The sequence below is a fragment of the Acanthochromis polyacanthus genome, chromosome 7 (genome assembly GCF_021347895.1).
Source record: "Acanthochromis polyacanthus isolate Apoly-LR-REF ecotype Palm Island chromosome 7, KAUST_Apoly_ChrSc, whole genome shotgun sequence".
Taxonomy (NCBI): domain Eukaryota; kingdom Metazoa; phylum Chordata; class Actinopteri; family Pomacentridae; genus Acanthochromis; species Acanthochromis polyacanthus.
In genome coordinates this window covers 4,140,727-4,168,259 of record NC_067119.1, presented here as the reverse complement: position 1 = coordinate 4,168,259, position 27,533 = coordinate 4,140,727, and the positions used below count along the sequence as shown (strand labels likewise).

The window sequence follows — 27,533 nt, the reverse complement described above, 5'->3', positions numbered from 1 at the left end:
CTAAAATGATTCTAAACTGTCCAGAATAACTTGTCTCTTTCCCAAAATTTCTATTTAAAAAAAATGGCCAAAATGGTTCGAATTTGTCCAAAATGGTTCACAATTGACCAACATACATCTAAAGTCGGTTAAAATAATCCCAGAATTACTCAGAATCTGTCCAAAATTATGCAGAACTGTCCAAAATGACAAAGAAAATTGTCAAAACTATTGAAAAGTGACCAAATGACACAAAATCTGTCCAAAATAATTCAAAAACTCCTCAACATTATTCTAAATCTGTCCAAAATGACTAGGGCTGGGCGGTAAGACCAAAATTTTATATCCCGATACGATATACTGTACATCACGATACAGCATATTTTTGGTAGATTCAATGAATGAATGGGACCGGGCAGCGGCATACCTTACAAAGTACGGTAGTCTGATCCTTGTCTGTCTTTTTAAATCCAAACCACCGCCATATCACAGAAGTTCCCCCTCTTTTAGGTACAAGGTCGTCGGTTTGAGCCGGTTGTTCGTCATCTTGTTGTTTAGATTGTTCTTCTGAGTCTTCCTCCATAGCTGTTTATGTTTTAGCCGCGTGCAGTGTTGCCAACTCCTCAGTAAGGAAAGTCGCTGTTGGCTGTCCTAGAAGTCGCTAAATGACGTCATCCCCTAATTTGCATATTTCCCAGTTTGCATGTAATTGTAATCAACGTTGTAGGAGAGAGGAATAACGTTGTGGAAGAGACCAAAAAGTGAGTATAAAACACCCAGAATATGTTTTTGTACTAGAGGCTAAATGCTGTGGTTTATTTTAGTATGACAGAGAAGAAACATTTTCATTTATGTTCCGCTCCGTAAGTCTGGATGGGATCTGTAGTGACTTTGTGCATGCACGATTCATCTGCCGTCTGGAGGGATGTGTCCTCTAATCAGACACAGACTGCTGCAGGGTTACTGGACTGACAGCCTGTGCTTTGGGAGGGGGAGGAGCTCACAGCAGCACCTGCTGCTGGTTGAGGACAGTAACTGCAGAATGATCCGAGTTTTCCTGTCAGAGTCTCCAAAACGGCAGAAAAAGGGGCCGTTTACACGAGGACGCTTGCAGGTAAAAACCTCAAAATATTTAAACAAAACGCCCTATCGTTTATACGAGGACGCTTGCAGGTAAAAACATCAAAATATTTCAACAAAACACCCCATCGTTTATACGAGGACGGCGTTTTGGGGGCTTAAAAACGAAAAATTTGAAACCGGCCTCCAGAGTGGAAAAGTAGAAAACTCTCCACCGTTACGTTTCCGTCTAAACAACAAAACGCAAAACTTTGCCGAGATCTGACCACGTCACGTACGCGATTACGTCACAAACGTGCCCCGGTGATTTGGTTTGCCGGCCGGTACAAGGACGTAAACAAAGATGTGTGATTATTTCCATCCTTCGTACCTTCAAGCAACTCTGGCAGCTCTATGTACACTACAGGAGTCGTACCAACAAACGTACAGAATCTGTACAGATTCCATTCATGAACATTTACGGCGGCGGAGATCCGAAAAGGGAGACAGTACGCATGCGCGTAGACATGGCAGAGTTTTATCACAGCGCCACCCAGCTGCCTGTCATGCATATCCAATTGAATTCCACACACTATAGAGTCACTGTATATACGCAGATTTCCTTCAAAACCGCTCGTCTAAACGTGAAATGACAAGACGCCACTTTGGCGTTTTCTGTTAAGATGGTCCTCGTATAAACATAGCCAAAGTCGCTAGATTTGTGGCTAGTCACTTTTGACAAAAAACGTCACTAGGACGCTTTGGAAAGTCGCTAGATTTAGCGAGAAAGTCATTAAGTTGGCAATACTGCCGCGGCCGCGCACAGATATGTGGCCGGGTGCCTGGGCTTGCCGTAAGGCACGTCGGTGACGTAAAATACTGCCGTAAAGCGTGTTTCGCGACACTGCGATATAAATGATAGGATCTTCACATAAAACAATAGACATTTTCTATCGTCCAGACGATATCTATCGTCATATCGCCCAGCCCTACAAATGACTGTAAAATTGTCCAAAATAATTCAAAAACTCCTCACATCATTCTAAATCTGTCCAAAATGACTATAAAATTGTCCAAAATGATTCAAAAACTGTAGGAAGTAATGCGAAATTTTTCAAAATGACCTAAAATCTGTGCAAATGGCAAAAAAAAAAGGGTTTCCAAAATTGGCTAACAACTGTTCAGAATGACTTAAAATCTGTGTAAAATGACCAGAAATGTGTCCAAAATGCCTGGACACGTGTTTTTATTTGGCTTTCTGAAGGATCCAGCAGCAGCTCAAAGTTCTCAGACGAGGCTGAACTCTGACAATCACAGATTCAAACGTTTCTTCCATCCATGAAGCACTCGTTAATCTGAGCAGAATAAAAGGCTGCGGCCCTGAAATGTGCAACCTTTAGAATTTAAAGCCTGATCAGGTGTAAATGTTGTGTAACAGCTGAGCAGCACGAGGCCTTTTCTCTCAATCTCCTACTTTAACGGGTGAAGTTTTAAAATGCAGCAGGTCCCCGAGTACAGAAGCTTTCCTCACAATATAAACACATCAGAGCAGCTAAACTAGCAGATAAAACCACAGTCCCATCAGGAGATGCAGGTAATCCGCTTTCTTTCCCAAAGTAAGATGAGAAAAGTAACTTTAGTCTCGTGTGTTTCGTATAAATGGGGTTGGTTAGCCTAGCTTAGCATAAAGACTGGAAACAGATGGACACAGCTAGCCTAGTTCAATCCTCTAAAACTTTATTTCAGCTAAAATTACTGACTGAAGCAGATTAAAAATGATAAAAAACTTTGCAGAAATCATTTAAATTCAAGCTGAAATGACTCAAAAACCATTTAAATACTCAGATTTTCTACAAAATGACTCAAAAATTGTCCAACAAATGGACAACAATGGTGGAAACGCAAGAAAGTTAACTGACCGAAATCATTCTAACGACTAATTTTGTCTGAATTCTACTGTTTTGTGCGTTATTTTGCCCGGTTCTTTTGTCATCTCATTGTTGTGCTCTGACAAACACACCTGCTGCTTCCATAATTACTGCAAAGTGACACAAAATTTGCCCAAAATGGCTAAAAAAAAATGACCCAAAAATGCTTAAATTGTGTCCAAAATTATTCAGAAACTGAAGAGTTAAAATGATTGATTTAATCAGATTAAAAAATGACCAAAAAAAATGGCCAAAACACTCAAATTTTAGTCAAAATTAGTAAAAAAAAAATCTAAATATTCAGAATTTGTCCAAAATCACCTTAAAATGTGGCCAAAAAACTATATCCTGAATATCCAAATATTGGTTTGCTACGGCGGTATCCGGATATTAATTTTGGTATCCGAATATCCGTATAGGGTCCGAATATTTGGAGGCCAGAAACCACTATTCGGGCCAGCCCTACTAGAAACTGGTCCAAACTGACTCAAAATTTGTCAAAAATGACTAAAAATTAGATTCAGAAACTGTAGAGTTAAAACGATTGACTCAATCAGATTAAAAATGACTAAAAATGGCAAAAAAAACACTAAAATTTTGGACAAAATGACTCAAAAATGTCCAAATACTCAGAATTTGCTCAAAATGATGACATTTTTGGTCAAAAATTGGACATAAATGGCAGAAATTCAAGAAGATTAGCTGACTGAAACCATTCTAATGATATTTTGTGAGATATTTATATTCATTGCATTGTTGTGCTCTAAAAAACAAACCCTGCTTCTTCCATCTCCAACATATTCATCCGTCCTCATTCATCTCTCTGCAGGTTCCGATGCCGTTTTCCATTTGGACCAATCACATCTCCTATGAAACTCGTCAGAACTACTCAGAATCTGGCCAGAAAGACTCAAAACTGTCGAAAATGCCTCAAAATTTGTCCAAATTGGATTAAAAGTATTCCAAAATGACACTTAATATATTCAAAATGATTCAAAAACTGCAGAAAATGATTCAAAGTCTGTCCAAAATGACCAAAAAAGGATAATTCAAACCTGTCCTAATGACTAAGAAATGCCCAAAGTGATCTAAAAACTGTAGAAAATTACGCAAAATGTGTCAGAAATGACTAAAACATTTCCAAAATGACTCAAAATCTATCCAAATAGTCAGAATTTGTCCAAAAAAAATGGACAAAAACAGCAAAAATGCAAGAAAATGAGCTGACCGTCACCATTCTAATGACCAAGTTTGGCTCATTTCTGTTATTTTGTTGATTCTTCGTCCCGCTCTTTTGTTATTTCATTGCTGTGCTCCAACAAACAGGCTCTACTTCTTCCATCTCCAACACATCCGTCAGTCCTCATTCATCTCTGCAGGTTCTGATGCCGTTTCCATTTGGACATCTCCAGGTAAAACCATCAGAGGATTGTTTCTGTTCTCCATCCTCCTATAAATAGCTCGTTAATGTGCCTCTAAATCACCTTGAAGATAAGCGTTGTCGGGTAAACAACGCTTTATTATTCTAACTCATTAACTCGTCCTGAGACTCTCTGGGGAATTTAAACCGGAATCATCCTGGAAACCACCTAAAGACAGCGCATTGATGAGTGTAGAAGTACCAGATCCTTCAGACCAAGTCCAACCCTCTAGTTCTAGTTTACAGTCCATGAATAATGAAGTCTGTAACAGATATGGGCCAGAAAATTAAGAAAAGAGGATGCAAACAGCCCCAAAACATGCATTTATACCTTCATACGCAGCCTAATATTGATGCATTTGCTTGTTTGTGCAGATTTTAGAGTTCCCAGAAGCCCCGCGGTGGCTTTTCTCACCCACCGAGTTTTTTGGATTTTCATGCTGCTGCTCAAACAGAAAAGATGCGAGTTTACCTGGTAGGACTGTCCGTCGTGAACACAGGCAGATTTCATAGAGGAACACTCCGGGCAGCACTTCCCCGGCAGGTAAACGAGCTCCGAGCCCTGAGGAACAAACAAAAACAGCCTCTGGCTTAGTTCAGGTTTAAATCAACCATGTGAAGCATGTTCATAGTCACTGTGGGCTCTTTTTTTTAATTTTTGTTTTGTTGTTTTCCATTTCATTTTTGACAAGTTGCGTGCTCTTTGAGCTGTTTTGTGTCTGGTTTTTTTGCCATTTTTTCCTTGTTTATCATTTTGTGTCTGTTTTGTTGCCATTTTTTCCTTGTTTCTATCATTTTGTGTGTTTTTTGCCTTTTTTTTCTTGTTTCTATCATTTTGTGTCTGTTGTTTGCCATTTTTTCCTTGTTTCTATCATTTTGTGTGTTTTTTGCCTTTTTTCCCTTGTTTCTATCATTTTGTGTCTGTTTTTGACATTTTTTTCCTTGTTTCTATCATTTTGTGTCTGTTTTTTGACATTTTTTTCCTTGTTTCTATCATTTTGTGTCTGTTTTTTGCCATTTTTTTTCTTGTTTCTATCATTTTGTGTCTGTTTTTGGCCTTTTTTTTACTTGTTTCTATCATTTTGTGTCTGTTTTTTTTGCCATTTTTTCCTTGTTTCTGTCATTTTGTGTCAGTTTTTTGCCCTTTTTTTTCTTGTTTCTATCATTTTGTGTCTTTTTGCCATTTTTTCCTTGTTTCTATCATTTTGTATCTGTTTTTTTTGCCATTTTTTCCCTTGTTTCTATCATTTTGTGTGTTTTTTGCCATTTTTTCCCTTGTTTCTATCATTTTGTGTTTTTTTGCCTTTTTTTCCTTGTTTCTCTCATTTTGTATCTATTTTTTTGCCATTTTTTCCTTGTTTCTATCATTTTGTGTCTGTTTCGTTGCCATTTTATCCTTGTTTCTATAATTTTGTGTCTGTTTTTTGCCTTTTTATCCTTGTTTCTATCATTTTGTGTCTGTTTTTTGCCATTTCTTCCTTGTTTCTGTCATTTTGTGTCTGTTTTTGCCCTTTTTTCCTTGTTTCTATCATTTTGTGTCCGTTTTTTTGCCATTTTTTCCTTGTTTCTATCATTTTGTGTCTGTTTTATTGCCTTTTTTCCTTGTTTCTCTCATTTTGTATCTTTTTTTTGCCATTTTTTCTTGTTTCTATCATTTTGTGTTTCATTTATGTTATTGATGTAGTTTTGGCGTGTTTTCTCACCGTCATCATGTAAATTAATACTTTATCCTGTGATTTTATTCCATATTTTGGATAATTTAACAACTAAACATGGCAAATCTGTGAATTAAGAGTTTAATATACAAAATTTCACTTTCAAATAAAAGAAAATGTCTGCAAAACAATATTTTTATTGATTCAAATGCAGTAATAAATGGTGTAACGCCATGAAAATATTGAATCTGTACAAAAAAGTTTAACCTATTATTTAATTTTAGCTCATTTAAATTAAGCAAAACAGTGAAATTTTACAGCCACACATTGTAAAAATGCCACTTTCTCCTTGCAGAAGTAGAATTTTGATGATTGTCATGGCAAATATTCTTAATCAATGCTTGTTTAAAACTTTATAATCAAATGAGCAGAGAAGATTCAGCTCTTTTCTCTCAGAACAACAGATAAACATCAGGGCCGCTAATGCAAAGTCAATGGCTGTGGCCTTAGTCGTGTTGCTTTACACAACCCGCCTGGATGTTTCTGCTAATGGACGCTCTGAACGACTCCACCACAGATTCGGATTCTTCTACTTCATTATCTCCTCCAGAATCGACCTCCTCTGCTCTCGTTCTTAAGCTTTCGGCCCCAGAAAGCAGCACGTCAGCAGCCACAGAGCTCATTTCCAGCTAATGGGAGACGTCACGGTCGCTTTGTTCGCTCTGAAACACGTGCTGCGGGTAAATTTACAGGCTGGATCGAGGTTAGGGGGTCGCTCTCCTCCGTCGGAGATCGTTTAACCGGCGAGGATGAAGCAAATTGAAAGACGGGAAGAAGCTAACGGCCTGTGAAGAAAGTCGGCTGCGTGACCCGTCACCGGTCGCAAAAAAATATGATTTAAACTCAACTATACAAAAAAAAAACATGTAAAATTCATCCAAAAAATCATCAAAAATCTGGCAGTCAGAGTTCTACGAATAATACACTCAAAAACTGTGAAATTAAAACTGAAAATGGCAGAAAATATCTATAAAATAACTCGATTTTATCTGACTTTAATACGGAAAAATAAAAATGTGAAGTACTACTTGAAAAATATAATTTTGATGTGGACATTATCTACAATTTTGTTCTGTTTTTTAAAACATTAACGGCTAAATTAATGCTTCTTTCATGGATTTTATTAATTATCATTGTTATGACAATAATTACTGTTATTACCACTAATAATTTACATGCTTTTGCTCATTTACATCAGCAACAAATATTTTCTTTTTTTTAATATTTAATGTTAATTGAAAGAAAAATCGTGTGTACATATATATTTAAAATATTAATTTTTTTTTTATTTCAAGTAACAGCAAATATTCCAAAAAAGAAAATATTTTTGCTGATGTAAAAATAAAAATCCAGATTTTTGATGTAGTCGATATTTACACTTTTGGCCTGTTTTTTTGTTTAATTTTTTTTTTTTTTTGCAATTTTCTTTTTTCACTTACAGTCATCATGTAGATTAACAGTTTTGTTCTTCAATAGATGTCATTTGTTGTAACTGGATTTTAGCTGATTTAAATGAAGCAAAATAGTGAAATTTTATGGTCATACATTGTGGGAAACAAAGCAGAAATTGCTGCCTGTAAAAATGTCATTTTTGGCCTGTTTTCTTTCTCATTTTTAGTGATTTTTTTTTAAAATTGATTAATCTTTTTATTCTGTGATTTAACTACATATCAATAATTTCACAAAACATCAGTTTATAAAGTAAATTAATACTTTCAATCTTTAATATACTTTAGTTTTCCTCTTAAAAGCTCTAAATATCTGAAAAATCATATTTTTTGCCGATTTAAATACAATAAAAGAGTATTTTTGATGCAGACATTTAAAATTCTGAACTTTCTCATGTTTAGCAAATCAATCACATTTTTTTCTGTAATTTTCTTAAATATCATCTGTAATTTAAGAAACATCAGTAAACCACCGGTAAAGTACAGTTAAAATGTTCATATTCGTGATGTTCCTCCTATAAACCAGACCAACATCTGCAGCCTCTGGATGTGGAGACATGAACCGAGTCCACTCAGGACTGTAGGTCGCTGGACGTTGGAGAGTTTCAGGACAAAACAAAGGATTTGTTAAGGTTATTAGTCGCCGTTTCCATGGTTACGTCCATTCCCTTACTATGACCCAGTTTGGACTCCACACCTCGGTTTAATAATAATCATAATATTGCTTTAATGTCCCCCACTGGGACCTAATAAGACCTCGTTAGTCACACTGCTGGGACATAATTACAGCTGCTGGAGGTCATTAGAGGGAGGCTGAAGAACTGGAGGAGGTCCAGAACCAGCAAGGTCACGGAGAAGAGTAAAAATCTTCCAAAAAAATCCTAAAAATATCTAAAGTGATTACATATGTCAGTAAAACTTCTCATATTTTCTTTTAGAACATTTACACAAAAAAAAATCTACCAAAATCCAGCGAATTTTTGGTTGATTTTTTTTTTGTGAATGTTCTTATAGAAAAATTTTTAACATTTTTTTTCCACCAAAAAATGTTCAAAAAATTCCACAAATTTCTGAAAATTTGCAAAACCGTCGAGAAGACAATTCCAGTAATTCCTAAAAGTTTCCCTTAAAAGTTGTATTTTAAAAAATGCAGCAAATTTGGCAAGAAAATTCTTGTAATTTTTTTTTAATTTGTAAAAATCTTTCAAAAAATCCTAAAAATATCTAAAGTGATTACATATATATCAGTAAAACTTCTAATATTTTATTTAAGAACATTTACAAAAAAATTAACCAAAATCCAGCGAATTTCGCTGGATTTTGGTTAATTTTTTTGTAAATGTTCTTAAATAATTTTTTTTTAACATTTCTTTTTTTCTCCACCAAAAAATGTTCCAAAAATTCCACAAATTTCTGAAAATTTGCAAAACCGTCAAGAAGACAATTCCAGTAAATATTTAAAAGTTTCCCTTGAAAGTTGTATTTTTTTTTAAAAAATCCCCCAAATTTGGCAAGAAAATTCTTTTTTTTTTTTTTTTAATTTGTCAAAATCTTTCAAAAAATCCTAAAAATATCTAAAGTGATTACACATATTTCAGTAAAACTTCTAATATTTTCTTTAAGAACATTTAGGAGAAAAAAAAACAAAATCCAGCAAAATTTCCTGGATTTTGGTTGATTTTTTTTTGCGAATGTTCTTAAAGAAACATTTGTAACATTTCCCAAAAATGTTGAAAATGTGGACATCAGAAGTTTCACTGTGGAAATACATCTTTTTTCCCACATTTTCAAACTTTAAAACAGGTCAATTTGACCCGCAGGAAGACACGAGGGTTAAACAGCAGCTCTGGCCCGAGGAGCGAAACCAGAAACACTCCACAACACTTTCATCCTCGTTTCTTGCTCACCTGTGGACATGCGACCCGTCCACACTCGGCCCTCTGACAGAGCACCTGGCCTCGGTCGCAGCTACAGAACTCGCATCCGGTGGCGTTCCACATGTCGCCGTGGTAACGCACAGCGCCCTGGTACAGGCAGCTCCCCTTGGCGGCGGCGCATTCGTCGCAGCAGCTGCCGGCTCGCCTCACTTTGGTCTGGCCCTGAGTCGGGAAATGAGGGAAGTTAGAGACAAAGAAAATCCAGAAATGCTGTTTTTGAGCATTTTTTGTTTTGTTTTCACCACAGACGGAGAGAAGCCGAGTGTTGCATTATTTAGCAGAGTTTGTTCCGTCTTCATCTGAGAGATTTACTGACGCTGCAGATGCAACTCCTGCTGAAGACGCTTCTCGCTGTTTAACCTCCACAGAAAGTGTTCAAAGCCTCCAAACAGAAACTTCATTTTGTGAACCTCAGAGCGTTCAGGTTTCAGCTCAGAGTCTCTGGAGGTTCTCAGTCCGCTGGGATTCTGTTTCATCAGCAGAAGGAATTGGCTTTCAAAAAGTCCTCAACCGTGGAGAAAGATGTCTTACTTTTTTTTTTTACTTGAGGTTTAAGAAACAAAAAGGAGTGAAAGGGTTTCCATGGCAACAGCAGGATGTCTGATCAACACTGAAAGGTTTAACTTGTGTAGTATATGTGGACAAAGAGCGCACTAGAATTATTCAAGTCTAAACTCAGTCTAAGTCTGAAATAAGTATAAATATGATAAGCTAAGCTAACTCTGCGCTAAGCCAAGCCTGAACTAAGTCTAAGCTAAAATGAGTCTGATCTAAGCTGAGTCTGAAGTAAGCCAAGTCTGACCAAAAGTAAGTCTGAACTAAGCTTGGCCTGAGCTAAGCTAAGTCTGGGCCAAGAGCAAGCTGAGCCTAAACTAAGTCTAAGCTCAATTAAGATTAAGTCGAAGCAAATCTAACCTCAGCCAAGTCTAATTCTAAGCTAAGTATACACAAAGTCTATGCAAAGCTAAGTCAATACGAAGTTTATGCTAAGCTAAATCTATGCCAAGTCTAAACTAAGCTAAGTCCCATTTAAGTCTAAGTTTGAGCTAAGTCTTAGTCTCAGCTAAGTCTAAACTTAGTCAAAGCTACACTAAGTCTAAGATAAGTCTGAGCTAAGCTAAGTCTAAACAAAAACTAAGCTAAGTTAAACCAGGCATAGCTAAGTTGAGCCTTTGTTAATCCTGAGCTGAGCTCTGTTTATAAAACTAAATGTGTGAATATCTGAACCCACCTTGTCGCAGGTGACGGGCCCACAGGTGTCTGTGTTGCATCTGGACTGGCCTCGGTCGCACACGCATGTGGTGCAGTCATCCTTCCTCCACTGCTGGCCGTGCTGCGACACACAAACACTTAGTTAGTTAGCTGTTACCCATTAGCTGTAAGCCGTTAGCCGCTAGCTGTTACCCGTTAGACGTTAGCTGTTAGCATGAACTCTGAGGGTTCGTGAGCGGAATAAGACGACTCTGGATGAAAACACGATGCTGCTGAAAACGGCTCAAACAAAACAGAAAGAGAGGAAAGAAAACAGTTATTCAGCTCTACCTGCTGCTATAAAGGAAGCGAATTAATTTAATTAAAACATGCAGAAATCCATCAACAGTCAGAAATAAATATTTTCCAACGTGTTGAATTCTGGTTTAAGCAGTAACTTTCATCTGTAAAAACTAGTGATGGTGAGATGAAGAAATGGTTAAATTCTTGAAGCTTTAAGAGCACACAAATCCACCTACTGGCCAGGTGTATAATGACAGGCAGCTGTATCTGAACCACATGCCTGATGCAATGACTTTTTGTCTGTTATTGCTGTTGGGCTGCAAGCATCTCATGATAAGTTAATTAATCACTCGTTCACTCCAGTGTCAGAACACCAAAGTTTCAGGCTTTTTATTTATAATCGGTGTAAATCTGGGGTCAAACTCCTGCCGTTGTCAGACTAAATTCTAACTTCCGTCCTCATTCGACTCAGCGGCTCGATTAAATATTCACCGAAGCCTGGAGGATGCAAATTATTTCTTTACTAAAGGCATTAGAGGAGATTTAATTTCCTACGACTTTGAACGTAGCATGTGCACATACAACCTCTCCCTCACCCCCCTCTACCCTCCCCCCTCTTAACATTTACGAAGAAACGCCCCCCTCCAGAAACTTGCGTAGCACTCGTGAAGTTGTCTTTTACGGCTGGGTCCCCCTGGATCTTTATCTGCCATTATGTAAAAAAGATGAGCAAAACAAGTCTCCAGCTAACTACGAAGCTATACCAAAGCAACACATACACAAAACACGTAAGTCCAAGGCGTACGTAATCTACGTAACTAGGCCTGAGCCGGAAGATTTTTGATTGACAGGAAAGGGAGCAAACCAAACGCCTCGGTCCGAGCGCAGTGATTGGCTGATGTTTTTCAGGTCCTGCCATGTCCACAGTTATTATTTTTATTTTTTATTCTTTTAGAAACCATACATACAAGTCCACTAAAGGTCAGTATATTCATTTTATGTGAATCAGACAAATTAAACAAAAAAAAACATCCTCCATAATGCCTTTAAGGATCAAAAACCCCATAAAGGCACTTTGAACATACCAAACCTCCATTAAGGTTCTTCAGCAGAAACAGGAAATAAAACGTGAGTGATCCAGAATCATCTAAAGACGACGGAAACTCTCGGTTGTTTCAAGCAGAGTTAAACACCTGAACAAACCAAATGACCTAAAGACGATGGGAAGAAAGCGTCTCTGAACATGTTTAACGTGAATGTTTGAAGGTTTTCTCCACACGCCGGCCTGCAAGTTAAATATATGCACACATTATTTCACATTTTACATGAATTTAGGCGTTTCCAAGCAGACATACAGGAGCACACACACTAGAATGAACAAACACACCTCATCTAACGCACAATTTTAAAAATACTTCTGATTCTAAACCCTCAGCTCCTGGATCAAAGTCATTACTGTCATTTTGACCTTAAAAAATAGAAATGACACCACCGTTTTCCAAACAATTACCAGCTAAACGTAGTTATCAGTGAGGGATCCTGAACTCCATCATCTCTGCTAGAAGAAAGCAGTTTGTCATCATTAAACGAGCTTCCTTTTAAATGGACGCTGCCTGGTTTTTTGTTTTTTTAGCTCTTAGGGTGTTCTATTCTATTCTGTTCTGTATTCGACACCTTAAAACAGAAAACACACGTCTCAATGACGTCGATGTGAATGAAAGTTTGATTCTGAAGAGACGCAAACAGACATTAGACAGAATGAGACGGTCTGTGATCAAAGAAAAAAACCTGGCAGGAGCAGAGAAAAAGAGGCCGAACGAGGAGGAAACACAGCAGGAGGAAGACGAGGAAGACTGGGACTGATTCCATCTTAATCAAAAAAAAAAATGTAAATAAGAATTGATTTAGAGAAAAGGGGACAAAATCTGAAACGTGGAACAGCAAATATCAGATTTAAATACAGCAAAAAGGTGAAATTAAAACTCACACACTGAAAATATGACTATTTATTAAAAAAAACATACACAGCTTTTGCCAGATAAAGGTTAAGATGTGTGTTAATACTTTGATTTTAATGGATGTTTTTGGTACTTTAAGGAAACAGAGAATCATTTTGTCAAATATCTGTAGAATAATATTTTAATAATATTTTAGCTCATTTAAATACAGCAGGAGAACATTATTCTATTTTTTATTTGTTTTGTTTTGCTTCCAAAGTCAAAATGTAAAGTACTACCTTAATTTTCTGTAATTGCACCAGTTCTTATCTGTAATTCAGCTGGAAAATCAGGAAAATAACACTTCAAAAACAAGCACAGATATCTGTAAAATAATTAGATTTTTAGCTGATTCAAATGCGGCAACATATTGTAAAAGAAAAAAAACTAATATGGAGAAAAAGTTTAAAAAATATATTTTTTTTTATTTTTTATTAGAAGAAATTCGGCCTTAATTTAAAAAAATATATATATATATTTTTTTTTTAAATATACATTTTATTTTTCTTAAGCGGCTAACCTGTATCATTTGTTAAACTATACATTTTTGATGAAGACATTATTTACAATTTTGATGTCTTTTTATTATGTATGCATTTTTTTGTTTTTAAATTATTATTACAAGTTAAGAGAAAGAAAAATGAAAATGAAAAAGATAAAGATAAAAAAAACAATTATTTATCATTTTCCATTCCGAAAACCCTCTTTGTCCTCAAATAATTGCAAATATCTATTTAAAAAGAAAAAGAAAAATATATGTATATGTATATTAAAAATATTTTATAATATATATCAGATATATAATAAATTAAACAAGTAATTAAAAAACATATTGATATATAGCTATTTCTAAAAATATTTTCAGTAAATTATTTTATTGATTTATTTTTATTTAATTTGTTGCTGGTTTAAATACGGTAAAGTAACTTTAAAGTTAAATGTGCAAGAAAAACGTTTTTTTTTTGTAAAAATTCTGATTTCTGGCCTTTTTTCCCTCAGTGTGTAAATGAAAACTTTTTTTCCCATGATTTTCCCAAATATTACCTGTAAATTAACAAAGACTGCGTCAATCACTAAAATATTCTAATAATTCCAGTTAAAAACATTCACTTTTTACAGCGTTTGCTAACAGATTGTGTTCAGAAACGGCAGAAAACACCAAATAAAATGCAGATTTATGATCCGTCACCTGCTGCCTCAAACACTCAGGTTAAATAACACACAAAACTACACAATCAGGCACACAAACACGACAAAAAACAACCATTTAAAGACAATAAAGTTACCTGATACTGCTTCCCTGCAGACAGACAGGGGTTGGAGACACACTGAGGACAGCACTGACCGGCCGGGATCACCAGGTTCTCATCCTGAACAAACACAAGAAACAGAGCATGAAGCAGACAGGAAGTGCTCCGTCCTCTTCTTCTTCTGTGGTGTTTTAGTGAATCTCCTGGCCAGTAGAAATAAAATCAAGTTTCAGCTTCCAGCTTCCAGCTCAGAGGGAAGCTTCAACCCGACTTCACTTCAAAATGAGCGTCTTCGTTTCAGATTCTATTTAAACATGTTTCTTATTTATTAAACCAACATGTAAAAGAAAAATGAAGCCGTTTCTGCTCCAGGATCAGCACAAACAGCACATAGGGGAGGATGTTTGCTAGTTTAACTCTGCTTTAAGGCCAATATTTGCAAAACATAAAGCGCTGCTGTATTAAAAATGGACAGTAACTGAGACTATTTTCTCAAATATTGTGGTTAAGTACAATTTTAGGGTATTTTATTTGAGTTTTTCTCGTAAATGCTCATCCTCCACTGTATTTCTAAGTACAGCTGCAACTATTGTTCAATCAATCAGCTGTTAAATCAACAGTCAACTATTTTAATGATTTATTAATCTGTTCGAGTAAGTCTTCAGAAGGGAAAGAAGTCAAAATGATCTGATTCAAGCTTCTTAATTTTGTATAATTTAAGATATTGTCCACCCAGTCACTGCCTACTGAAGTAGAAAAAGACATAAATATTACAAATCTGTGACTCTCAACTCTGTAAAAACTGAAAATAACAACAAATATTTGTAATATATGAATGAAGATATAAACACAACACAGTAAAACTACTTAAGCTTATGCTCAAGCATGTTATTAGAGATCCATCCAGCATGGAGAAACATCTTTCTACTGATGATGAACAGAGCAGAGAGGAAAAGTCTGGAGAGGCTGGAAACATGGATATAGTTAAATATCTGTAGGATGTGGAGACAAAACGACCACAAAGAGACACAAAACAACATAAAAGAGGCATAAAATAACAGAAACGAAGCAAAAAAGACAAAAAAAACCAGCCACAAAACGACCCTCACGACACACAACTTGTCAAAAATGAGACACAAAGTGAGCATAAAAATAGGAAACGGTGTCCCAGACACATAAAATGGTCTAAATGAAAACAAAACAACAAAAACAAGACACAAAAAAGACAAAACAGAGACGACAAGAGAGACTGAAAGGAAAATCAAAGCTACTGGATGAATAAAATAAAGTCAGCATGGCTCAGAAACGGTGAACAGAGGAGCAGGTTGGTGGAGATACATTCAGCATGGAGAAACATCTTTCTACTGATGATGAACAGAGGAGAGAGGAAACATGGAAATAGTTAAATATCTGTAGTAAGTGGAGATAAAACGACCACAGAGAGATGCAATACAACATAAAGGAGACACGAAAAAACAAAACAGAGCTATAGAGTGAACAGGAATATCCCAAAGATGCACAAAACAACCGAAATAAGAGACAAAACGATAAAAGCAACCAAAGAAAACTCACATAATGACAGAAAAAAGACAACATGACAGAGAGGAGGCGAAAAAAATAACAGAAACAGGATTTAAAACAGAGTTTTTTGTGCTCCTTTGCCACATTTTCTTCTGAATTTCCAACAAAGTGACCGGAGAGTTTTGGACACGAAACCGGCAGCGTGAACCTTGATGATGAAAAATGTTGCATTTTAGTTATTTTTACCGGTTTGCAGGCCACTTGTCGACACTCGGCCACAGAACACTGGACTTGGCCGTCGCTGCAGAAACATCTGGAGCAGCTGCTGGGGTTCCACTGCTGGCCGTCCCTGTAGGGGGCGCCCTGCCAGGAGCACGACGCTGGGGAAACACAAACAGGATGTGAGGCGACCAGATAAAAAACCGGTGGGATGCATCGTTAAAGAGCAGATTAACCTTTCAGCTTCTACTAAGTCTGGGATTCCCTCAGAGGAGAGAAGACGACATAAAAGTAGTCTAAACATGCAGAATGAAGGGTCTGATGGTGGGAAATTAATGCTAAATTATGCTAAAATACATGTTAATTAAAGTTTCACAGCACTAAACAGAACAACATGCATCATGGGAGAATCTCAGTGAGAATGTACTGACAGCTTGTTTGAAAGGCTTCAAAAAAATCATTAAAAAAAATAAAAATTACACACTTTATCAAAACCAGAAACTGGAAAAAACTGAAAAATTCATCGGGTTTTCACCTTTCCATCAGTCTGTGAATGTATCTGGTGTGTGACACGGTTTAGTAAGAAAAAATAACCCAAAATTGCAATATGCCATCAAAATCACTGCATTTTACGTGTCTCTTCAGAAGTTTTGTCAAAAATAAATACTTTGGGGTAGGAAATACACCAAAGTTGTTCTGGCTCCATAAGAGCCACTTATATTTCTTTTTGTGTGTTAAAATGTGTTCATGGGGACTTTATTTGTTGTGTTGTGATGGTTTGACACTGTCCGGTTTATTTTGGTGTGACACCGGAAGTGAAGCTGCAGACCACTTCCTGTCTAACGGCAACAGACGGCTAAGCTTCTTTTGTACCTGCCACACTGCGTTTTAAGCCAGCACAGCCTGTAAGTTACTGGAATGATATGTTCTGCAAGCGTAAGCTTAGTACTAACTGCTAGGAGTTGTATAAGATGTTTCATGCCAGTAATTTATCCAAAATAATATGTTTTACGAGACGTTAGCATAGACGCTAATTAGCCGTTCGCTAGCGCTAGCCTGTTAGCCGTTAGCCTTTTTTGGACGTACTCTGCTGTGTATAGTAGTCAGGAGACATTATGATTTATTCTTTACATATCAGCTTATACACAATATTCTGTTTCTTGTTTACAGTTTTACCACATTCACCTGTTCATCAAAATTCCATGCATCCAGCAAATAAATAGGCGGAAAAAGGAACAACGGTGTGTGTTTTTTCTGAGGTGATGGTTATCTGCCTGCCTAGCAAAGTGCGAGGGCAGGACAAAAGTCAAAGCTTAAAATTGTGAAATTTCATCAAAATCACTGTATTTCACGTCCCTTTCGAAGTTTTCCAAAAAATTATAGTTTGTTTTGGAAAATTTAACAAAATCTAAGCTTAAAGTTGTTATATTTCATCAAAATCAATCTATTTAAAACGTTTACGTACTTTATACATCTCTTTTGAAGTTTTCCCAAAAATCAACTGTTTGTGTTGGAAAAACTCCCCAAATCTAACCTTAAAATCATCATTTCTTCAAAACTATAAATTTCCGATTCACGAGTGGACAATACGCGTCAAGGAATTATCATTAAAACTAACTAAAGTGGGAAAAAATCATGAGAAAAACTAGAAAGACAAAAGAAAGGAAGAGAAAGAATCATCTCCACGGTGTGAAAAATGGCCTCAGCAGTGGAGGGACTAGAATCAGTAAAACCATTTGAGGTTAGAAGCTGCAGCAAAAACTCGCTTTAAGCTCAGGTTACTTACAATAAACCTCTTTAGGGGAGTTTTTCTGCAGCTTTTCCTGCTTTCCTAAATTCCTCAAGTGTAAAAACGTCTTTTAACGTTTCCCCTTGAGGATTTCTTTTCATGTGCAAATTAAAAACTCCTTCATGCTGACAAGATGACAAACAAGCAAACGCAGACAGAGAATGAAAAGACTCTCAGCTGCATTAAATTCAACAAAAAGTGTAATTAAGACACTGAAACATCCACTGTAAACGGGTTAATTAGCATATCATAATGACACAGTCTGATTTTGACACATTTATACAAGAAAATGTCATTTTTAGTCTAAAACAAACAGTGGATCTGCAGATTTAGAGTTAGGAATGACATCCTGACCAGCTGGTTAAATACAGTTTTACATCAGAGACGTGAAAATGAACCAACATGCCGGCAGAAAGCTTAATTAGAATTGACAGTTATGATGATTAAAAGCCCAAAAATGTGTGTAAAAGAGGTTGCTAAGGGCCTACAGGCGTCGTAAATAAATCAGGATTAGTCACAATTCTGCTCCAGGAAAGTCGAATTATTGCCAACCATGAGGTCATGCTTATGTAATCACAAAAAATAAAAATGGTGGAAAACTCAAAGAAGCAAACAAAAAGCAGGAAAAACCTGGAACTGAGACATAAAAAAATGTAGATTTTTAAACTCAGAATCAGCTTCAGTTTGTTAGATTTTAATGAAAGTACAAAAAGTCTGATCCTAAAGTTGTTGTGCAGAAACGTGAGTATAAAATACAAAAATGACCGTCAGATATGCCACTGTGAACGCCAGTTTGACATTTGGCATCAATAAGATCCCATTAAGTCTCTGTCACGGTGCTCCTTTACCAGCTAAACCCCTACAAGGGAGTTTACAAAGACGCTGAAGACTGGAAGATTCCTGGTTCCTTGTTTGGTTTGTCCTCAAGCATTGGACTTCTGTCAGCAGAGAAATTGTCCCCTGAATAACAAACTGCATGTCAAATACGACAGACTTTCCTCTGTCAAAATAAACGATACGCATGATGAGGCTCGGTAATGTATAATGCATCAATAAGCTAAACAAAATCGGCAAAATGAAACCGTTTAACAGATTTTCAACTTTCCATCACGTGTGTCGTGTGGTTTCTTCAGGAAATGACAGAAAAATGTGGTATTCCATCAAAATTACTGCGTGGGTCACCAAAAATAAACCATTTGCATCAGAAAATTTAGCCAAATAAAAATTTTTTACATCAGATCCTGCAAAAAAAAAAAAAAAAAAAGTAAAACTAAACAAGAAAAACAGAAAAGTAGCTCATTAGATTTCCTTACGTTTTCGATTATATTACATGTTTTGCAAGGAAAACTAACCAAAAACTGTGATATATTTATTAAAATCGCTGTATTTTACATGTTTATTTCCAAGTTTGGCTAAACTTCAGGCGAAAAATTACCACATCTGAGCTCAAAAATCACATTAGTCAGGAAGCAACATCTGGTGGATTGAAAAGGCCCACGTATTTTCACTAAATCATCCATTTTTCTGGACAGATTTTACCTCCGTTGCGTCCACACTTGGGGCAGCACTCTCCCTCAGGTGTGAACAGACTCTGGTCAGGTGGACAGGTGAGCTGAGGACAAGGTTTAGCGCTGCAGGAAACGCTTCCTCTGGAGCAAACGCACAGCGAGCAGGAGGACGGACTCCACTGACTGTCGTCCTGCAGAAAGTTTAAGAAGAACAAATGAGCAGAAAGATGAGGAAGTGAACGGTGAACAGGAGCTGCAGAATGAGAGGACGACAGACAGGAAAAATGTCCCTCTCAAAATAAGAAAAAAACGTATTTTAAGGAACTTTTACCTTGAAATGAGTGGAAAAATCTGCCAAAAGAACAAGTGAAAAATGTCTTGGTAAGATTTCTTGAAATAAGATGTGATATTTAGAGCATTGGGATCTTAAAATTAGCTGGAAAAATTATTTTAAGCTCTATTTTACCAGGATTGTCAACCTTAGGTGTCTTAAGATAAGCTAAATATGTTTAAAAAAATAGTAATTTTTCACTCAAAAATAGATTTTTCCGGTCACGTAACCTCCTAATTTGAGCTGGATTAACTCTCCTGTTGTCTTCATTTATGGGCACCAAAAAAATGTTGTTTCCTTGTCTGGAAAAAAAAAAACAACAACAAAAAATTCCCCAAATTTCTGAAAATTTGTAAAACCTTCAGGAAGAAAATTCCAATAATTCCTTAAAAGTTTCCATTAAAAGTTTTATTTTAAAAAATCCCACAAATTTGATAACAAAATTATTTAAATTCATTTTTTACTCAAAAATGAGTAAAAATCTTCCTAAAAATGTCTAAAGTGATCACATATATATATATATCAGTAAAACGTCTAATATTTTCTTTAAGAACATTCACAAAAAAAATCAACCAAAATCCAGCGAAATTCGCTGGATTTTGGTTGATTTTTTTGTGAATGTTCTGAAAGAAACATTTTTTAACATTTTTTTTCACCAAAAAATGTTCCAAAATTTTGCAATTCCTTAAAAGTTTCCATTAGAAGTTTTATTTTAAAAAATCCCACAAATTTGATAAGAAAATTATTTAAATTAATTTTTTAAAAAATGAGTAAAAATCTTCCTAAAAATGTCTAAAGTGATTACATATGTATCAATAATTCTTCTAATATTTTCTTTAAGAACATTTTTTTAACATTTTTTTCCACCAAAAAATTTTCAAAAATTTTGCAAAAATGTTGAAAATGTGGACATCAGAAGTTTCACTGTGAAAATATATTTTTTTCCACATTTTCAAACTTTAAAACGGGTTAATTTGACCCGCAGGACGACACGAGGGTTAAACTTATTTTGAGTTTTCTAGTAAAATTCAACTCAAAACAAGATTTTGAGTTTTTGCAGTGCAGCTTCACTTTCTAAACTCCAGACGTTTGTCTCGGCTTCAGGCCAGCGTTAATCCGGCTGGCAGCCTTCCTGGACTTTACTATTTTATTCATAAGAGCATTAGCGGTGTTAAGGAAACACCTCGGGGCCGACGAGGAGAAGCTTCTTGTTCTGTGATTGACAGAACAAGAATAAACCGGATTTACCTGCGAGAAGAAGCCGGTTTAAATGAGATATCAGCAGGTCTGAGGCGCCTGAAGTCAAAACAAAGCAGGCGAGGATCTGGATTTGTTCGTTCTGTGACGTCCGGCTGTGAAAAGCTCCCCTGATGGAATTCATAATTTAGTCCAGAGTTTTAATGAGAGGATTTCTGCAGAAGGTGAAGCTGCAGCCAGCGGATCGATCGGTTCCAGGAGAGAAGGAGAATCTGTTTCCATCCGACGGCCTCATCGGATCACGTGTTTGCAGCAGATTTGATCATTTGAACCCGCTTATTTTAGACAGAAATTGGAATTCAGAGCAGCCCGGCGAGCACCTGTGCTGATTTCAGAGTTTTTTTTCCTTCTTCTTTATGGTTGTTCTGTGTCCAAAGAGGTTCAGGAGTTTAAATTATAGTGAAAAATGAGCCAACAAAGAGTAAAACCGTCCAGAAACTGAGGGTCAAGCAGCAATTCATTCTTCTTTTCGACTGTGTTTTATTCCTTCACAAACTGTTTTTTTTTTTTATGTTTTAAGTTTGGATGATTATTAGAGTCACAATGTAAGAAGATTTTCAGCTTTCTCAAGAATCTGGCTGTTGCAAAGAGTTTATTTTTGACAGCACAAGCAGAACAAAAAAGATGATTTCGATTTTAAAATTGCGACTTAATTGTAGAAAACACCATTCCAGCTCCAAGGAGTTCACGATCGGTTGTTTTGGACGGCACACTGCAAAAACTCAAAATCTTACCAAGTCTATTTGTCTTATTTCTACTCAGAATGTCTCATCACACTTGATTTACGATAAATTCACTTAAGAAGTTAGCCCAGCCGCGCTAGACAACCCACGGCAACGAATTTAATTCTCTGCCAGGGTGGGTCTAGTTACCCTCCATAAGGCTCGAGGCTGGATGCTCCTAAAACTGGCCGGACCAATCACCATGAAGTGTAGAGTCAGAAGGCGGGCGTAACGAAGTGACGACAGAGGTGTGATGATTCTGACAGAAACAACCGGCGCACAATAAACAGTTATCTTTCGACTTGTCTTTGGCCACAGCCCTTAAAGATTTGAAGCTAAAATTCAACTTGAAAGATAAACAAAGGACGGCACTGAAGTGTTTCATTGAGAAGAAAGACGTATTTGGACTTATGCCGACGGGATATGGCAAATCCTTAATATACCAGTTGGCTCCGCTGGTTGGGAAGCTAATGGGACTTAGCCACAATCTGCCGGCACTCTGGGAACTACGTCAGCCTATTCGTTGTGCTGATTGGTTGTATACCTACCCAGTTGCTGCAGAGTGATTTGAAAGACAACCTTTTAGCCCGCCTCCCTCCCTGTCGAGCGGCCCTAGACCCTTGTGCCTTCAGAACATGGGTCTAGCGCGGCTAGGCTATTAAGAAGTGACATTTCAGCAAGATGGAGGGACTTGTTTTAAGACAACGCATCTTAAATATCTCGTTAAGTCAAACAATTTTGAAATGATCTTGTTTTGAGTTGAATTTTACACAGTGAAATTTCTGATGTCCACATTTTCAACATTTCTGGGAATTTTTGGTGGAAAAAAATGCTAAAAATGTTCCTCAAGAATATTCACAAAAAAAATCGAGCGAGTTTCGCTGGATTATCGTCGATTTTTTGTGAATGTTCTGAAGAGAGTATTACTGATATACATGGAATCACTTTAGATATTTTTAGGATTTTTTGGAAGATTTTTACTCATTTTTTGTAAGAATTTTCTTCCCAAATTTGGGGGATTTTTTTTTTTAAATAAAACTTTTAAGGGAAACTTTTAAACAATTATTGGAATTTTCTTCCTGAAGGTTTTGCAACTTTTCAGAAATTTGAGGAATTTTTTTTGCAGAATTTTTGGATTTTTTTCAGACGAGGAAACAATATTTTTTGGTGCCTGTAAATGAAGACAACAGGAGGGTTAATACATCTGAAATTAGGAGGTTACATGAAAGCAAAAATCTATTTTTGAGTAAAAACTGCTTCATTTTTTTAGCATATCTGGCTTATTTTAGGACACCTAATCTTGACAATCCTGGTAAAATGAAGCTTAAAATAGTTTTCACAGCTAATTTTAAGATCTCAATGTTCTAAATATCACATCTTATTTCAAGAAATCTTACCAAGACATTTTTCACGTGTTCTATTGGTGGATTTTTTCACTTATTTGAAGGTAAAAGTTCCTTGAAACAAGTTGTTTTTTCTTGTTTTGAGAAGGGCATTTTTTCCAGTGCAAAACTTCACTCTTGTTGAAATGCTGTCAGTTATTTTGAAGGCAACGTTAAATAAACGTTAAATAAGTTGGACCTGGCAGCCTTTATCATGCTGGAGCGGTTCTAACTTGTTTCTGTTCGTTTTGCTGCCAAAAATAAGGGATTAATCCTGAACGGCTGTCGATTTAGAGCTTTAATCTTCATGAAAGTGGCACCGGAGATCATCTGAAGATTAAGAATTTGGTCGGATGAAAACAAATCGACCAACTAATTGGGAAAATAGTGCTTTTTTAAATAGTTTTGGCAGCCAATTTTCTTCTTTTAAACACCAAAAAATCATCATCTGTTGAAAGCAAATTAAAAGTTTGGGTGATGAATTTCCAGATTTTAGCTCGACTTGATGGATGCAAACCAAAAACGCTGCTACAGGTGTCATTTTCCAAGCAAATATTGGTTGTTGGAGTCTAAAAGCACATCACAAAAATCTCCTTTGTGGCTTTGCACAAAGCAAACAAACGCCTGTGGAGAGTTTGTGCTGGAAAAGACGCAGCGGCATCCTTCAGCAAAGCGTCAAAGAGCCTCTTCAATGCCAGAAAACGCTGCCAACATAAAGACTCACTCCACGCCAGGAAGTCACCGAGCTGGAGGACACTTCACGGAAGAACAGCAAGATGCTGGTGGAAGGGGATGTTTGGAGGAAATTTCTTGGCAGAAAACAATTAAATTCATGGATTTGTTTAGAAAATCTTGAACGCTTGATGTTGTACCAGGTTTTATTTGGTTAATGGACACAGTTGTTCATGCCAGACATCATCCAGAGTCTTTTTTTTGCAACATTTTGCAGGAAAAAAAACAGCAGAAGAGCCTCAGATGATAATAAAACCTGACATTTAAATGAGCTGCGGTTACAACCTTCAGTTTTCTGGTTTCAGAACGTCACTAGCTGCGTTTCCGTTACCCTTAGATATGCGCAAAATGTAAATAGCGCAATAAAAAACTGGTAATGAAACACCTGAATTTAAGGACTAAAATATCGCTAAAAAGTTTTTACGCTCACATGAGGAGGTTTTTCAGACGTTTTGATATTGAAAAATATCACAAAAGCGCAATGGAAACACTTTTTCCACAATTGTACGTCATCGGACGTGACGTACCTGGTCACATGACCAGTTCTCTAAACATGCTGCGGTACGTGTGGACAGAAGAGGAGACAGAGACTTTTCTTGCCATTATTCTTGAGAAAAACATCACTGCCATACTAGACAGCAAACAGCAGAGGAATGCAGAGTGTTAGAAGGAGATAGAAATGAGGGAGAAAGGGTTCGACATCGAAAGCTCGCGGGATGATATTTTACGAGAGTTACGATGCTTCTGCCCAGAACAACCTTCAATGGAAACACGTTCAAAGCGCAAATATACTTTGTCGAAATTTTAGAAATATCGCTTTTATTTTGCGAAAAACTGTAATGGAAACCCAGCTAGTGACTGCAGGGATTTGCTCCAATTAAACCAGAAAGACTGAATGCACTCAATAGAGCTGAAGTCTGTGCAAAGTTGTACTGAAACAACAAAAGAAGAACTAGAAACAGCTGCTGTAAAGCCTAAAACACTCTGTTGTCTGCAATAGAATCGCATCCTGGAATCCAAAAAGTGGATATTTTAATGAAACAGTTGTTAAATCAACAAAAAAATCTACCTGCAGCGATCATAGAAATTGAACACATTTAGGATTTTTTAAGCAGAAGTGGGAGATTCCCTGGATTTACCTTCTTAAATGTAAAGATTTGATGCTTTAACTTGAAATTTCTGAGCGTATGTTGGCTCCTGTCACATTTTTACTCAATGCTGGTTCATTTTTCACTGCAATCTAACTTTATTTGCCCTAAAATTAAACTTCAATCGAAAAAGTCACAGATTTTTTGTCTCATGACTGTTGCTTGTAGCTGAATCAATCATGGCTTTTTAGTTGCAATATAGGCTGCAGAATTTTTATTTTTTTATACAATTTGTTTCATGTAAACAGTTGATTTTTGGTGAATTTTTAAATCATATATATATATATATATATATATAGGGGAAAAAAGCAATTTTGATGAAATTTCAAAATTGTAGGTTTAAAAATCAAAAGTTTTTGGAGTTTTTTTTCCCTAAAAGGTGTAATTTTGTTTATTTTTTTTTAAAATAAAACATGCTTTTTGTGGTTCAGAGGGTAAACACTGAAAGAAAAATAAAGAACTTGGCTCTAAACTCACTCCATAAGTGACTCCTTCATAGTGGCAGGAGCTCTGGGACGAGGAGACGCACTCCGGACAGCATTTGTTGGCCGGAATCCTCAAACGTTCACCCTGAAAAGAAAAGAAAGGAACACGAATAAAAACGGGCAGAGAGGACAACTAAAAACACAATACAGCCTCCAGTCTATTTCCATGGAAATGAACCGCCGTGTGACCGGCAGCAGTGAATCCAGAAACAAATCAGTGTCCACATCAGACCAGAGGAGCCGCCGACACTCAATGGAGGGTTTAGAACAAAATCAGCAGGTGGAGGGTTTACGTTGGACTTTCTGGACCATCAGCAGGTGGAAATCCATCACAAAGATCCAGTTTCTGCTGATAAATTACACATTATCATCCAAATCTTTCTGCTCTCGTGTCTCTTTTTCCTGAACCGTTCATATTTTCAGCCCCTCCAGCTTCTTCTCTGCATCACATTTAATCATCTTACCGCGACTGAAATACAAGAAATGGATCCAATTTGGTGCAAAAGAACAAAAATGAGGTTTTTTTATCACTTCTGCCAATAGTTGGATTCAAGTTTTTCTTCTATATGTGGTTGTCTCTGCAGAAAAAGAGGCAAATATATCGACATGCAGTGAATGTAACACTCCTACCTGATCGTAAAGTTAAAAAAAAATTATAGTAATCATTGTATGAATCATAAAGTTCAACTACATGCTGTATTTTTTTTTATTTTGAAAGAAAGGAAGTTATATTTTGAAAGAAAGTGATTTTTTCACCAAAATGTAGCAAACCAGGAAATGCTTTTAATTTGAAAGATGTCTAAATTTCAGCTAAATTTCACTCCTGTTCGGTTTAATTTAGAAAAAAATATCCTAGTTTGGGTTAAAATACAACTTTTGCACAACAAATTTAATCGATATCTTCTGTCCATGTAAATATCTTTGTACAAAAAACACACAAAAACAGCAAAAAAAATAACTCAAGTTAAAGCTCAATCTTTTCTGTCTTGGAAATTATTCGTCCAAATAATCAAGAAATTCTGATTCTACCTCACAATATCCCTCAAGTTTCTTTTTAAAGATCCCATTTGCAGCTCTGCCGCCATTAAACGACCGATTCAAGACTTTTGTGGCCCAAAACTGGTTTAAAAACAGAAAAAATGTAAAATAAAGCGTCCACAAAGCAGAATCGGTGTCAGAGCTGCAGATTTCTCAGGTGTTCCTAATAAAGTGACCAGAGAGGTTTTGAAAGTGTGAGGAAAAGCAATCGCATTATGAAAATATTTAATTCCACCTTCAGGTGACTTTTAATTTATTAAAGGTGAGCGGAAAATAAAAAATCAGGGACTTTAATTAAAGCTGCAGCTGGAAGGAAGTTTATTGATCTCAGAAAATTAGTAGTTCAAGGTAGTCTGGGAATACCCAGACTGCCTGTGCACTCATTGTCATTTCGTTTACTAGGCAGTCTGGCGACCTGGGGTTGAATTTGTCCCTGAGTCAGGGATCCAATCACAGGACGGGGAGGGACAGTTAGACGATGACGCACACTAAGCGACTACGCGCAATGCATGATGGGTTGTTTGAGAAGAAGCGTTACCTTTGTTGTCGTGTTTCCGAAGGAACAAGCTAGTGGACTCGGTGGGTTTGGGCAGGTCTTTTTCAAAGTCCTCGGTGTCTTGGACGGGGTGGGTTCACGTTGTCTTTTCGATACGCTGCTTAACCGGACGTTCTCTTCCCATTGCCTGAATAAAGGAAAGTCTTTTTCAAGCCGACCGAGTGTGGAGGTGCAGCGCTGGCAGCATCTGTTTGACTGCTCCGGCTCCGGGGTGACTATCAGGTCCATCATCGCTAACCTATCTGATATGGTCGGCGTTGTTTTTGACACAAACATATCTGTGGAGTGTGCATAAACACGGGGTCCACTTTCCCTCATGTTTACTTTACATAAACGGCAAGAATCGTCCGGCGACATGGCGAAAGAAGCAAACACATGAGCAAACACAGCAATGATTCTTTTTCGTGGTGCTGCCGTCGCTCTGCATTTACGTCAGCGGCTAGCAGTGACACGATTGGCTGTGAGCTTCAACTGCCCCAGACTGACTGACATATGCAGCGCCCAATCAACGGCTGTGGAAAATTTTAAACTGCTCCACCCCTACAAGAAAATGAATAGCAGGTACCCAGCCTGTATCTCACTTGAGATTCAGGCTGGTGGTAGCCAGCCTAAGTTCAA

General features: G+C 36.8%; 1 protein-coding gene and 1 long non-coding RNA gene across 2 annotated transcripts in view; one reads left to right on the top strand and one right to left on the bottom strand.

Moving 5' to 3' along the window:
• Positions 1-27,533, top strand: part of LOC127534895 (uncharacterized) — a 382,765-nt gene that overhangs the window by 243,505 nt on the left and 111,727 nt on the right. The gene's annotated exons all lie outside the window — the stretch shown is intronic.
• The window catches only part of fras1 (Fraser extracellular matrix complex subunit 1), a 338,079-nt gene that overhangs the window by 219,991 nt on the left and 90,555 nt on the right, over positions 1-27,533 (bottom strand). The window contains 7 exon segments of the mRNA XM_051951259.1: positions 4,859-4,948; positions 9,457-9,648; positions 10,718-10,819; positions 14,264-14,347; positions 15,995-16,128; positions 19,296-19,455; positions 25,314-25,406. Coding sequence (XP_051807219.1) covers positions 4,859-4,948; positions 9,457-9,648; positions 10,718-10,819; positions 14,264-14,347; positions 15,995-16,128; positions 19,296-19,455; positions 25,314-25,406 — 855 coding nt within the window.